Source organism: Salmo trutta, chromosome 22 (assembly GCF_901001165.1).
Source record: "Salmo trutta chromosome 22, fSalTru1.1, whole genome shotgun sequence".
In the NCBI taxonomy this organism is placed as follows: Eukaryota; Metazoa; Chordata; class Actinopteri; order Salmoniformes; family Salmonidae; genus Salmo; species Salmo trutta.
In genome coordinates, this window is record NC_042978.1 from 45792955 (window position 1) to 45808262 (window position 15308).

The 15308-nt window shown below is 43.8% G+C and overlaps 1 protein-coding gene across 1 annotated transcript; it reads left to right on the plus strand.

Annotated features, from left to right (window-relative positions):
• The first annotated feature begins 9303 nt into the window (after positions 1–9303).
• fetub (fetuin B) lies at positions 9304–14280 on the plus strand. Its single transcript, XM_029708165.1, has 7 exons — positions 9304–9584; positions 10101–10214; positions 11243–11330; positions 11648–11814; positions 11994–12107; positions 12294–12380; positions 13046–14280. Exons 1-7 carry the CDS (start codon positions 9381–9383, stop codon positions 13781–13783), a joined length of 1512 nt encoding a protein of 503 aa, XP_029564025.1. The 5' UTR covers positions 9304–9380; the 3' UTR covers positions 13784–14280.
• The last annotated feature ends 1028 nt before the right edge of the window (positions 14281–15308 follow it).

Here is a 15308-nt window from a genome sequence, read left to right on the forward strand (position 1 = left end):
ACCAGCTGGTCAAACGTCAGAGTGGTATCCCTGCAGGCCAACTGCCGACGGACGTCCTCGCAGACTGCACCGGTAGTGATCGATCAGGGCCCTGTGATTCCATCCCGTGCTGGCGGCCAGGGTCCGGAAGTCCAAGGCGAACTCCTCTGAGCTCCTCGTCCCCTGCCTCAAGTGGAACAGACGTTCACCCGCCGCTACCCTCAGGCGGGTGGTCGAAAACTTCCCGAAAGCGATGGGTGAACTCCGCGTAATGGTCCAACACCGCTTCTCCTTCCCCCCATACGGCATTGGCCCACTCCAGGGCTTTCCCTGAGAGACAGGAGACGAGGGCGGACAAGCTCTCACGTCCCGAAGGAGCTGGGTGGACGGTCGCCAGGTAGAGGTGGTGGCTGTTGTAGTGGTGCCGGTGGAGGCGCTGGCAGAACTCCTCCTCTTTCCCATCGGTCCATTGTCTGCAGCGCGCGATCCATGGCGGTGCCAAGATGTTGCAACATGGTTGCATGCTGCTGGACGCGCTCCTCAACCGCAAAAGGGGGGTTGTTTGCTCCTGCTGACTCCATTTTGGGGTGCATGTTTCTGTAATGGTCTGGGTGTAGCTGGTGCAGAGGAGTCAGTTGGGGAATGGCTTGCCTTCTGAGTCTGTGGGCATGATTTTATACAGTTCTGTCTCCTCACCACACCTGTTGGCTAGTCTGCGAACAATAGCTTATCTTTCATGGTCTTGTACTTTCTCTGGCCACAGTGCTGGATCATCTAAAACCTCATCTTCCTCACTTCGAATCTGTCCATATGTAACCGATGTGAAATGGCTAGTTAGTTAGCGGTGGTGCGCGCTAATAGCGTTTCAATCGGTGACGTCACTCGCTCTGAGACTTGAAGTAGGGTTTCCCCTTGCGTTGCAAGGGCCGCGGCTTTTGTGGCGCGATGGGTAACGATGCTTCGTGGGGTGTCAGTTGTTGATGTGTGCAAGGGTCCCTGGTTCGAGCCCGGGTTGGGGCGAAGAGAGGGACGGAACCTACACTGTTACATGTACTCTTCCTTTTCCTTATTACTTGCTTGTTCAATCTCTTCTATCAGTCCTTCACTGGCACTGCTGCTACTCTTAAACTCCTCTTCATCCTTCCTGCTCTCCTCTGCATCAGAGTCTGTCAGCTTTCTGCTGAGATTCTGCCTACCTGGGGCTCTCTAGGCACTATGAAGTGAATAAACAAAGGGAATTTTAGGTGTAATGTTCGCTCCTACAAAAGATTACCATACTAAAAATCTACTACTGAAAGAAAAAACGTTTTAATAGTATACATATTAAATATAATACGTATTCAAGTATGTCTAAGTCATCATGTGTCTAACTTTATAATTTAAAAATGGTCAAGTTATGTTGCTGTTACAAAACAACTGCCTCACCTCCAACGTCCGCTGTTTCAACTTCATGTAGGGGGCACACGTTGGGATATTTGTTTACAGCAGTAGTAGTAGTAGCATCTACAGTATGGATAGGTAGGCTACATGTTAGGTTTTAATTTTAGTCTAGCTAGCTAACATATATCACGCACATATTGGGGAAAACAGTTATAATAATAGCTAAATAATAGCTAATTAGCTAGCCATAGCTGGTAGTGGTAGCTCAGCAACATTACTGTATGTTAATAATTACAGGCCGTTTCCTGTAGCTAGAAGGCTATCAGGCTAGCTATATTGGCTAGCTAGGCTACTCAGTTCGGCAGGCCGTCTGCACTGACTTACCACTCAAATCCTTCTCCTCGTTTTTTTTTTTCTGGGAAAAAAATGTAGTGAGTAATTTTTTTCCTGAATTTTGTCTCTGTTTCCTTTCTTTCTCCTTTTCTGGAAAACCAATTTCGTTTTTGAGGGGGGCATAGTGTTTATCTCTCCTGAATGCTTAGGCTACATGCCGGAGCAACTGTCAGATCAGCTGTGTTTCTTATTTCTCCTCGTGGAGAATGGACCAAACCATGTGCATTATGGGGGGTACAAACGGGATGATTGGGTAGAGATGTCTGATCTGACTATAGTTAGAGGTTTTAATTTTCATCACAGATTTTTTTTGTCTATCATTTTTGAAATGATAAACAAATAATTTTCTCAACATTTAGGGGCTCCTACCAGGCTAGGACCCATGAATCATTCATGTTTCCCCCCCTTAACGATGCCCTTGCTGCCTGGTATGGCAACTGCTCTGCCTCCGACCAAGCCACTACAGAGGGTAGTGCATACGCCCATCACTGGGGCCAAGCTTCCTGTCATCCAGAACCTCTATACCAGGCGGTGTCAGAGGAAGGCCCTAAAAATAGTCAAAGACTCCAGCCACCCTAGTCATAGAATGTTCTCTCTGCTAGGAGTGCCAAGTCTAGGTCCAAGAGGCTTCTAAACAGCTTCTACCCCCAAGCCATAAGACTCCTGAACAGCTAATCAAATGGCTACCCGGACTATTTACATTGCCCCCCCTCTCTTTTACGCTGCTGCTACTCTCTTTATTATCTATGCATTGCCACTTTAATAACCCTACCTACATGTACATAATTACCTCAACACCGGTGCCCCCGCACATTGACTCTGTGCCGGTACCCCCTGTATATATTCCTCGCTATTGTTATTTACTGCTGCTCTTTAATTATTTGTTTTTCTTATCTCTTACTTTTTTTTGTTGCATTTTCTTAAAACTGCATTGTTGTAAGTAAGCATTTCACTGTCTACACAAGGTCTACTACACCTGGTGTTTTCGACTCTTTTCATGCCATTCCGCCCAGTGGGCGGTGCTGTAAACCACAGCGCGCATTCGGTTGCACACGGCGTCGAGAACGAGCTGAGCACTCGCTCAAATCCAGATCGTGGATTCTATTCAATACGCTTTACAGGTTTGCTAATGCCACATGTGCACTACACATAGAGAATGATAGAGCCCTCTAGTGGCCAAGGAGGCAATATTAGCATGGGCTGCACCAATGAGTGCTTCCACAACATTAATGTACTCAACTGGGTGGGTCTTCCAACTAAATTGCCTGATCCCTCCCGGTGACCCTGTTGGAGTCATGTCCAAACAGGTCATCAGGAGGGATTAGCCAATCGTAAAGAAGAGAATGGACTACTTCAAATTGGAGATAGCCTCAATGGCACTGCCCATGCTGTCACAGACGATATAATGGCACAGATAGAAATATGAGTCCTCTATCTATCTCTATGCTCTGTTGTTCACAGTATCTACTGTACCTCTATGACACTGCAGGACTTCAAAAATCCTAACATCTCTGAGCTTCTCACATTAAATTACCGTCTTTTCTGTCGTTTTTTTTGGTCTTGTAATGGATTACTGTTTCATCAGGGAGCCACAAAGATGAAGTAAACAAATGTCATCACTGAATTCACGTTGTTTTCTATTTCATGCAGCCACAGAATAGAAAGAAGATAAACAAATGATTTTGTATTTTAATTTCGCATTGTTTAAAGTTAAGCGACCTGGTCTCTGAGCATTCCAAATGTTTCTGTACGAGACTCTCAATTTAGTATGATATGTTACATTTGGTAGGTTACGTAAGAATGATCGTTACTGATAAGGCAAAAAGGAAAGGAGGGTGGATGGGTTTATAACGCGAACGTCGAGCAACCAGCTGCGAGGTCGAATATCATCAAGGACAACTTTAGCATTTTAGCTAACCCTTCCCTAACCTTACCCCTTTAGCTAACCCTTCCCTAACCTTACCCCTTTAGCTAACCCTTCCCTAACCTTACCCCTTTAGCTAACCCTTCCCTAACCTTAACCCTTCCCCTAACCTTAACCTTTAGCTAACCCTTCCCTAACCTTACCCCTTTAGCTAACCCTTCCCTAACCTTACCCCTTTAGCTAACCCTTCCCTAACCTTAACCCTTCCCCTAACCTTAACCTTTAGCTAACCCTTCCCTAACCTTACCCCTTCAGCTAACCCTTCCCTAACCTTAACCCTTCCCCTAACCTTAACCTTTAGCTAACCCTTCCCCTAACCTTACCCCTTTAGCTAACCCTTCCCTAACCTTACCCCTTCCCCTAACCTTAACCCTTTAGCTAACCCTTCCCCTAACCTTACCCCTTTAGCTAACCCTTCCCCTAACCTTAACCCTTTAGCTAACCCTTCCCTAACCTTAACCTTTAGCTAACCCTTCCCTAACCTTACCCCTTTAGCTAACTCTTCCCCTAACCTTACCCCTTTAGCTAACCCTTCCCTAACCTTAACCCTTTAGCTAACTCTTCCCCTAACCTTACCCCTTTAGCTAACCCTTCCCCTAACCATAACCCTTTAGCTAACCCTTCCCTAACCTTAACCCTTTAGCTAACCCTTCCCTAACCTTAACCCTTCCCCTAACCTTACCCCTTTAGCTAACTCTTCCCCTAACCTTAACCCTTTAGCTAACCCTTCCCCTAACCTTAACCCTGTTAGCTAACCCTTCCCCTAACCTTAACCCTGTTAGCTAACCCTAACCTTTACCCTTTAGCTAACCCTTCCCCTAACCTTAACCCTGTTAGCTAACCCTTGCCCTAACCTTAACCCTGTTAGCTAAGCCTTCCCCTAACCTTAACCCTTCCCCTAACCGTAACCATTTAGCTAACCCTTCCCCTAACCTTAACCCTGTTAGCTAACCCTTCCCCTAACCTTAACTCTTCTGCTAACCTTACCCCTTTAGCTAACCCTTCCCCTAACCTTAACCCTGTTAGCTAACCCTTCCCCTAACCTTAACCCTTTAACCTAACTGTTAAACTTAACCCTAACTATAACCCTAACCCCTAGCCTAGCCAACGTTAGAGATCTAGCTATGGTCAGCCACCTAGCTAGAATTCGTAACATTTCATACATTTTGCAAGTTAGTAACATATTGTAAGTTTTGCAAATTTGTAACATATCATTGTGACATATCATTGTGACATATCATTGTGACATATCATTGTGACATATCATATGAAATGGGTGACGGAGATCCACAAAATAATACATACCACACGAAACGTAACATACCATACTAAATAGAGTGTCTCGGATTTACATACAGAATGATACAAAATGCTCTGAGACCAGGTTGAGTTGAGAGATATCATTCCGCAAAGTTAAGGGACTGTACAATGAGACTGGGTGTGTAAATGGAGCTCCAGGATAATATGGTAAAGTTGGCCTCATGGATAGGCCCTTGATCAAATAAATAAGACCAATGACCTCCAAAATCCACCAGATTTTTTTTTTTTTTATGAAACCAGCAACGCTGACACCAAATAAATGTCCTAGAAGCGTTTCATCAACTTTTAGATTGCTTAGCACACCAGTAAAATGAAATATCCACAGCTAACTGTGAAACATATATAATACAATCAGCAGTTCACATGATCACAGTCACTGAAAAGGGGAGGGGGAAAGGCTCAATAATCTGATTTTGTTCATCTAAAAGCAAATAATAGATTTCAGTGATTGACAGTATACAGCTATTGTTGCATGTAGACTAAACCAATCTCAGTGAAATGAGATTAAATCTAGTAATGATCAGTTTAATATACTTCATTCAGTAGCCTAAATGTAGTAAATTGGCTTGATAGCAGCATTCATTAACGTTGTTGGTTTACTAGCAAGCAAATCTTGACGTTACACATCGTTGATTTTTGGGAAAACTGGTCCAGCCACTTGATAGCCAGCTATCATTAAAAAAAAAAGCAAAATGATATACTAATATTAAAGTATAAACCCACCATAGGGATGTCGGTTAAAGAGATATGAATGAGTTCCCAGGCAGAGAGTTATCAGATCAAAGTGGACAGTCCTTGCAGTCAGACAGTCCTTGCACTTTGAAACCCACACCCACCTGACGTATAACACAGCCCAGCGAAGAGTGTCCCCTGCTGGTAGACTTTCTCTTGACACAGAAATGACTATGGGCCCGTTTGAGTGCGAAGCCGAAAGTAGCCGACTGTAGACAGAAGTCGATGAGTAAAGTTGACGAAGGTACATGTGCACCTGTGGCGAAAGTCGGACAACTTCGGCTGTTTCTAGGACAATGGCAGACATGTCATTCACCTTTGTTATTGGCGATGAAGTGGATGCTATCAAAATTCCACTTCTACTACACGACGAAATTAGATACTAGCCCAAGCTCTTTCTAACATTCACAAGAATTGTATGGTGTTTTCTAAAAATATAACCAGGGAGTGAGAATACCAGAATGAGAATACTGTGTTTTTTTGCAGCATATAGGATATGCTCTGTTGTGTGTCATTACTTCATGCCCTTGTACCTTACTCATTATTATTTGTGATTGTGTAACATGGAATTGTACCAGATGTGATTAAATGGAGTCCACAAAGATTCTTACTGTGTGGTCATTGATCGCATGTCAACATCACTAGAGTCTGCAGTGTTATTTTATTACATTCTCAACCTTTTTATGTTGCTTTTTGGTCAGTAAGCATGTAAAGAAACAGAATATGAATCAATCACATGAAGGACAAAACACTCACTGTACAGAAAAGGATTAGACTACATGTACATCAGTTCACATACTGGGTAAACAATATGAACAGGATTAGACTACACCAGTTCACATACATTACTGGGTAAACAATATGAACAGGATTACACTACATAAATTCACATACATTACTGGGTAAACAATATGAACAGGATTAGACTACACCAGTTCACATACATTACTGGGTAAACAATAAGAACAGGATTAGACTACACCAGTTCACATACATTACTGGGCAAACAATATGAACAGGATTACACTACATAAATTCACATACATTACTGGGTAAACAATATGAACAGGATTAGACTACACCAGTTCACATACATTACTGGGTAAACAATATGAACAGGATTAGACTACACCAGTTCACATACATTACTGGGTAAACAATATGCCAAGCAGTAATATGCACTTGCTATTGACCCCACAACTGGTGTCTTTTATTTTTAGATTTAACTAGGCAAGTCAGTTAAGAACAAATTCTTATTTACAATGACAACCTACTGGGTAACAGTGGGTTAACTGCCTTGTTCAGGTGCAGAACGACATATTTTTACCTTGTCAACTTGGGGGTTCAATCCAGCAACCTTTCAGTTACTAGCCCAACGCTCTAACCACTAGGCTACCTGCCGCCCCAGTGCCTGGAGTACTTGCTCATTAAGGGCCTGTTTCCCGGACACAGATAAAGCCTCTAAAATTGCCAGTGTATATATCCCTACAGTAACTAGCGTACAGTATGTTACATTTGATTCACACTTAATAAACAAATCGACACATTAGAATGTGTTTGGTGACAACAATATTACAGACAAGATATATTACAGGCTATAACAGTAACATCTAGATAAATACATTAGCTATATTGTCGCAAGTAGGACATTTTATTTATTTATGTTATAAATTTGGATCACATGTAGGCCTATGTAATTAGATTGTAAAGATACAGATGTATTTTAAGCTCTGAATACTCATCCACCCAAAACATGCATTGTTAATAAGTTAATAACCAATTATAGGTGGCGACATCAACCATTTATGAGCATGTAGTGCCTTTTGCTTCCAAAAATAACTGAAGAAGGTTGTCTCCCACAATGCTTTGGTTTCCGACTTTTCAGTTGGTGAGGAGCAACAGCAGAAATTTCCAGTCGACTGCAGTCGAAATTTCATGACCATTAATTACGTGATTTTTGTAAAGGTCATGCAGTCAACATGTAGTCGCAAGTTTGACAATTTTATTACCCATAATGCAACACACTTTGAAAGGCGGTGACCAACGTTGATCAATTTCTTGACAAGAGTGATCCCGTCAATTCCTTTTTGTGAATATGTGCCAGAATTTTGCCAGCTACATGAGATCCGCACAGGGTTTGAGTTGTGTTCATACCTCTGCACTGAGTATGGCATTGGGTATGTGGCCCAACAGTGAAAGTGAAATGGGAGGACCACAACACAGACTCTTTAGTTTATCTTCTCTTATGTTTAAGTACAGCATTTAATAGTAGAGTATCTGAATGAAATTTGGGGACTAAAGCTGGTTTAATGCTGGTTTAGCTGGTTTAATGCTGGTTTAGATGGTTTAATGCTGGTTTAGCTGGTTTAATGCTGGTTTAGCTGGTTAAATGCTGGTTTAGCTGGTTTAATGCTGGTTTAGCTGGTTTAATGCTGGTTTAGCTGGTTTAATGCTGGTTTAGCTGGTTTAATGCTGGTTTAGCTGGTTTAATGCTGGTTTAGCTGGTTTAATGCTGGTTTAGCTGGTTTAATGCTGGTTTAGCTGGTTTAATGTAGCCCCACATAAGGTAAACGTGGGAAGATGTTCCTAAAGCTGATTGTAACTATATATAGACATGTTATAAAGTATGGACAGGCTTATTCATTCACATGTCATGAATTCACTATGACATTGTCATATTTGTATATTGTTTATTATACTCTTTTATTATGTAATAGATCATATGGGTTGGAAAGTGTTTTTTACTTAGACATAAATAAACTATTCCAAGTGAAAGCCAAAGGTCGTAGCTTTCTTTGTATCTATTTATTAATTGAACCTTTATTTAACCTTTATTTAACCTTTATTTAAACTTTATTTAACCTTTATTTAACCTTTATTTAACCTTTATTTAACCTTTATTTAACTAGGCAAGTCAGTTAAGAACACAATGTTATTTACAATGGCAGTTATTTACAAAGGCAAAAGGCCTCCTGCGGGGACGGGGGGCTGGGATTAAAATGTTTAAATCAAATGAAAATATAGGACAAAACACACATCATGACAAGATTTCTATAGGGATAATTTTTCACTAAGTATTTTGGGAAAGGGAAAGGATGTAGTGAACTACTTTTTCAAAGTAACTTTAGTTAAGTAAATAACATTTTTCTTAAGGGTAGCTTTAGTGTAGCTTAACTTCTTCCAAGTGTGACGTACTGTAATTGGTAGCTTGGTCAACTTTATTGCTTCCCCAAACTGAGTAATACCCTTCCAATGACATTCCTACTGGTGAAACCAAAAATCTGTTCACGATTTTTGATACTTAACACTTAAAAGAGCATGATAAGACATTCCTGGTCACTGTTACCTAAGGCTTCTGACAGGGCTGGGTAGAATACAATGGGACTGATAGGGGCCCTATGGGACTGATAGGGGCCGCATTCCTTGATAGGATCACAGAGGGGCATCGTGGGGGGGTTAGGGGTCATGTTTACTTGGGTTGGGGGTGGAACCCAGAACAGTGTTGTGAAGAGGGAGGGTGTGTGTGGGGGTGGAGGGGGTACATGGAGCTGTATATATACCAGCCCTACTGAACCATCTCTCCTCACCTCTCCTCACCTCACCAGCCCGTTCAACGTGTGTGAGACAGCCAGTGGCCCGTCGGACCTCCATCATGATGAAGCAGTGTGCCTTGTTGTTGCTGGCGTGTGTGTATGCTCATGCCGTACCCCTGGAAGCCGGCACGAAGCCCGGGTCGTGCCAGGACGCCGTGGCCCTGGGAGCAGCAGGACAGGCCCTCGACAAGATCAACAAGGACCGCACAGAGGGCTACGTGTTCGGTCTGCATCGCCTCAGCAACGTCAACCAGATGGAGCATGTGAGTTCTGTTGCTTCTATGTTTTTCACTGTAACTCTACACGCGTGGTACTACGCTAAGTTAAAAAGGGGAAATGATTTAGCTACTGTCCTAAAGAAGAGTCCTGTAACATACTCTGTTTGTAAATGCAATGTTTTTCAATAGGTTGTCAGTTTTCAGATTTTCACGCAGTGTTTAAATGGAGATAACAGAAATTGGGGTCTAAAAAGTATCATACAATACAATGTCGTCTGAGATATTCTCTATTTTATAGGTAGTGAAAAAGTGATGTTGCCTACCGCTAAGACAGATGAGACAGATCCATACATTGTCAGCAAGGCCTTTTCTAAGAGCAGGGGCAGGGGGATTTGACTAGAATTTGAAGTTATAGATGGTGACTTCAAAGACGTTTGTAAATAAAAAAATAAAAAATAAGGTATTCTTTCAATCCCCTTGTCTTTGATTTTCAGTAGCAGCCACAGGGGAATGAATGTTGACTCCACTGTGCTGATTGGTTGGTATTTCTACCTGTTTCAGGGGGAAACAGGGGTTGTGTTCTACCTGACCATGGATGTGCTGGAGACTGACTGCCACGTGGTCAGCAAGAAAAACGCAAAAGACTGTGTGGTCCCCAAGGCTGAAAACACACCGGTAAGAACCCAACACACATATACAAAACACACACACCAAACACACACACACGCACACACCAAACACACACACACGCACACACCAAACACACACACACGCACACACCAAACACACACACACACACCAAACACACACACACACGCACACACCAAACACACACACACACACACCAAACATACACACACACCAAACCCACACACACACGCACACCAAACACACACACACACGCACACCAAACACACACACACACACACACCAAACACACACACACGCACACCATACACACACACCAAACACACACACACACACACCAAACACACACACACGCACACCAAACACATACACACACCAAACACACACACACGCACACCAAACACACACACACACACACCAAACACACACACACACACACACCAAACACACACACACGCACACGCACACACCAAACACACACACACGCACACCAAACATACACACACACACCAAACACACACACACGCACACCATACACACACACGCACACCATACACACACACACTCACACACACCAAACACACACACACACACACACACACACACACCAAACACACACACACACACCAAAAACACACACACACACCAAACACACACACCAAAAACACACACACACACACCAAAAGCACACACACACACACACACACACACACACACACACACACACACACACACACACACACACACACACACACACACCAAACACACACCACACACACACCAAACACACACACACACACCAACACACACCAAACACACACACACACACACACACACCAAACACACACACACCAACACACACACACACACACACACACACACACACACACACACACCAAACACACACACACACACACACACACACACACACACACACAGACAAACATAATGTCTGGAGGATTACTGTATGCCTCAATATTGACTTTACCCAGGGCCTTGGATCAAAATCGGCCCGTGTTTAATCTGTTTTTTGTCTTGTATGTATTTACTCACAGGTCTACGGTCAATGCAAGGCTGTTATCTACATGAACAGAGTCCATAGAGTGGTTCGTCTGTACAACTACAACTGTGTGGTCAGACCAGGTAAAGTCCACGGCTTGGTCCTCTCCAAAACATTCATTACAGCGCTTCCCACTAAACAACAGCACATTGCATCCATAGTTGGGTGATGCACTGTCATGTTGTTTGCCATGTGGTTCTGATGACCCTGTGGGAGCATGGTGCTCGATACATTGGAGTTTTGGGTTTGATTCCCATATATGTACCACATATACTGAATATATGTTAAATGTAAATGACTGCGTATAAAAGTGTCTGCTAATAACCATATAACACGCTACATGTTTGACCAATGAAAGTGCCTTTCTAAACAGTGTACCTATTTGTATGTCCTTTCCCAGCGGCTGCGGCGAAAGTGGCTAAGCAGTGCCCAGACTGTCCCTCTGCCATGCCCAAGGACCACCAGGAGATCCTGAAGACGGCCACCCTGTCCATGGAGAAGTTCAACAAGGACAGCGGCTTGGCCAATCACTTCGCCATCCTCAACATCACCCGTGCACGGACATCGGTCAGAACACAGCACTACACAGCACGTTCCAATACAGCATAATCACAAACCAACACCACAACATAACATAACAATTCAACAAAACAATGAATCCCCTCACAAGCAGCAAATGAACTGGTTTCATATTGTGGTGTAATTATCTTGTTCTCATTACTCACCTCTGTTGTTTGGTATTCCAGATGGGCATGGCAACCTTCTACTTTGCAGAGTTCACCATCCAGGAGACTACCTGTGCCAACACCACCGACCCTTCCGCAGCCTCCAAGTGTCCTCTGATGGACTGCGAGTTTGCAGTAAGTGAATGACAGTACCATTGATATTTTTGTCAAACAGCATAAACCAGGTAGTAGCAGCATTATTACACCTGAATTATAGCCTAGATGTGTTTAATAGTGTAAAAACTGTAATAACAATGTAATAACTATGTAATAACTATGTAAGAACCAGCATTTTAATTTCTCCCTGTCTCTTCTCCACAGCACAAAGGACACTGTAAGGGATCCCACTCTCACGGCATGGAAGGCCAGGAGGTTGTCACGGTCAACTGTGAGGTCTTTGAGAACGAGGTCAGACACTCTCCGTTTGAAACAAGGGTTGAAACGTAGTTTTATGTGCATAGAGGAAAACTCTAGTAGCTGGCATTCTTGTATGCTCCACAGTGTTCTTGTATGCTCCACAGTGTTATTTTGTGCTCCACAGTGTTATTGTATGCTCCACAGTGTTCTTGTATGCTCTACAGTGTAATTTTGTGCTCCACAGTGTTATTTTGTGCTCCACAGTGTTATTTTGTGCGCCACAGGGTTCTTGTATGCGCCACAGTGTTCTTGTATGCTCCACAGTGTTCTTGTATGCTCCACAGGGTTCTTGTATGCTCCACAGTGTTCTTGTATGCTCCACAGTGTTATTTTGTGCTCCACAGGGTTATTGTATGCTCCACAGTGTTCTTGTATGCTCCACAGTGTTATTTTGTGCTCCACAGGGTTCTTGTATGCTCCACAGTGTTATTTTGTGCTCCACAGTGTTATTTTGTGCGCCACAGTGTTCTTGTATGCTCCACAGTGTGTTTAATGGTTCAAACCACCATTTCAGTTATTAGGTCTTCATCTGGGTTTATATCCTTTGGTGTTAAATTACTAATGAGGTTACTGATCATGTGTATTGATTGATTGATTGATTGATTGATTGATTGATGATGCTGTGACTGATCCCCTGGTTGGTTGTTGTCCTACAGAACTCAAAGAAGGAGAAGGCAGCTCACCTGTTGGGAGGAGAGACCGACCACAGCCACACCCTTCAGTCTGGAAAACACGGCAAAGACCACACCCATGATGCCTCCGGCGCTCACGACCACGCTCACGACCATGATCACGACCACACCAAAGACCACGCTCACAACCACGCTCACAACCACACCAAAGACCACAAACACGACGGCGCCCATGATCATAAAGATGGTGCCCATGGTCGCTCTCATGGCGATAGAGCTGCTGGCGGTCACGACCACGCTCACGCCCACCACGCCAAGGCCCATAACCACAGCACTGACACCGGACCACACCAGCATCACAACTACAAGCACGACGGCGAGGGCCACACTCACGAGCATGACCATGAGCTAGCCTTGGATCACGACCACAAGCACGCTCACCTGCACGAGCACGAGCACCACCACCATCACCACGAGCACCCACACGGGACCAAGTCCACCCACCCTCCCCAGGGAACCGTGACCGTCCTCCCCGCTCTGGGCCTGCCCATGACCCTGCCATCCTTCCCCGAACAGCCTGTGGGTAAGAAGGGCGCCACTCTGCCCATGGTCCAAGACCCAAACATCCCTGGGATGAGCCAGCCCACCATCCTGCCCTTCCCCACCACTGTGTCTGCTCAATGCCCACTTGAGGTCAAGGATGAGGACAACTTCGTGAAGGAGCTCTTTGCTGAGGACCCCCTCTTCAAAGCAGCTGCGTAACCAGTCCTTTGTCTCCAGGGAACTGAAACACAGAACTGATTATTCTCAATACCTACTAATGACCCACTGACACAAACAAGAACACAAAGTTACTTATGATGTTGTTCTTTGGAATTCACATGGACAGGTTTCTGCATATTTAGCTACCTCTAAACCCTTTTCACATTCACCTGTCTGCCTCTCTGTCTGTCTGTCTGTCTGTCTGCCTCTCTCTCTCTCTCTCTCTCTCTCTCTCTCTCTCTCTCTCTCTCTCTCTCTCTCTCTCTCTCTCTCTCTCTCTCTCTCTCTGTCTGTCTGACTCTCTTTGCCTCTCTCTCTCTGTCTGTCTGTAAGCATTATGTTTGAGACCTGACTGTGTGTTCCTCAGAAAGAAAGGGATTGACAGCATTGTTTTGTATGTTTCTAATACTCTATCTATGCCATGACGGAAGATAGTTGTTGAGGTGGGTGTTGTTCTTAGCCTCAACAAAATAAAATAAACATCACTAATGCATCAATAGACTCCTATTTTTCTACAAGAATACAAGATTAAATGAAAACAAGCGTTATACCTAACATTACATCTCCACATCCAGACGCAACAGTATTGTGGATAAATGTTTCTAGAAACCTGACCTCTACATGAAACCCCGCACTCATAAAAACCTAGTGACAGTGCCGGAGGGAAAAGTATACTGAAGAAACCTATAATGGTGCTACAATAATCAGAGCCTAAGTACATAAATAGTTCTGACTATGTTGGCAGCAGAGCATCGCCTATCTCATTCAACAAGATGTACAGTAGGCTATACAATACCTATATAAGGATAGTAATGCTTTTATTGCCTAGAATAAGGCAAAAAGCATACCCCTGGCTAGAATAAAGCAAAACGCATACCCCTGGCTAGAATAAGGCAAAACGCATACCCCTGGCTAGAATAAGGCAAAACGCATACCCCTGGCTAGAATAAGGCAAAACGCATACCCCTGGCTAGAATAAGGCAAAACGCATACCCCTGGCTAGAATAAAGCAAAACGCATACCCCTGGCTAGAATAAGGCAAAACGCATACCCCTGGCTAGAATAATGCAAAACGCATACCCCTGGCTAGAATAAGGCAAAACGCATACCCCTGGCCAGAATAAAGCAAAACGCATACCCCTGGCTAGAATAAGGCAAAACGCATACCCCTGGCTAGAATAAGGCAAAACGCATACCCCTGGCTAGAATAAGGCAAAACGCATACCCCTGGCTAGAATAAGGCAAAACCATACCCCTGGTTAGAATAAAGCAAAACGCATACCCCTGGCTAGAATAAAGCAAAACGCATACCCCTGGCTAGAATAAGGCAAAACGCATACCCCTGGCTAGATTAAGGCAAAACGCATACCCCTGGCTAGAATAAAGCAAAACGCATACCCCTGGCTAGAATAAGGCAAAACGCATACCCCTGGCTAGAATAAGGCAAAACGCATACCCCTGGCTAGAATAAGGCAAAACGCATACCCCTGGCTAGAATAAGGCAAAACGCATACCCCTGGCTAGA

What these genes read in the sequence shown, in the direction of transcription:
- fetub (XM_029708165.1), top strand. Translation starts at nt 9,381, where the DNA reads ATGATGAAGCAGTGTGCCTTGTTGTTGCTGGCGTGTGTGTATGCTCAT. An exon ending in CAACTGTGTGGTCAGACCAG is followed by an intron (nt 11,331 to 11,647) that starts GTAAAGTCCACG and finishes GTCCTTTCCCAG; the next exon opens with CGGCTGCGGCGAAAGTGGCT. An exon ending in GTGAGGTCTTTGAGAACGAG is followed by an intron (nt 12,381 to 13,045) that starts GTCAGACACTCT and finishes GTTGTCCTACAG; the next exon opens with AACTCAAAGAAGGAGAAGGC.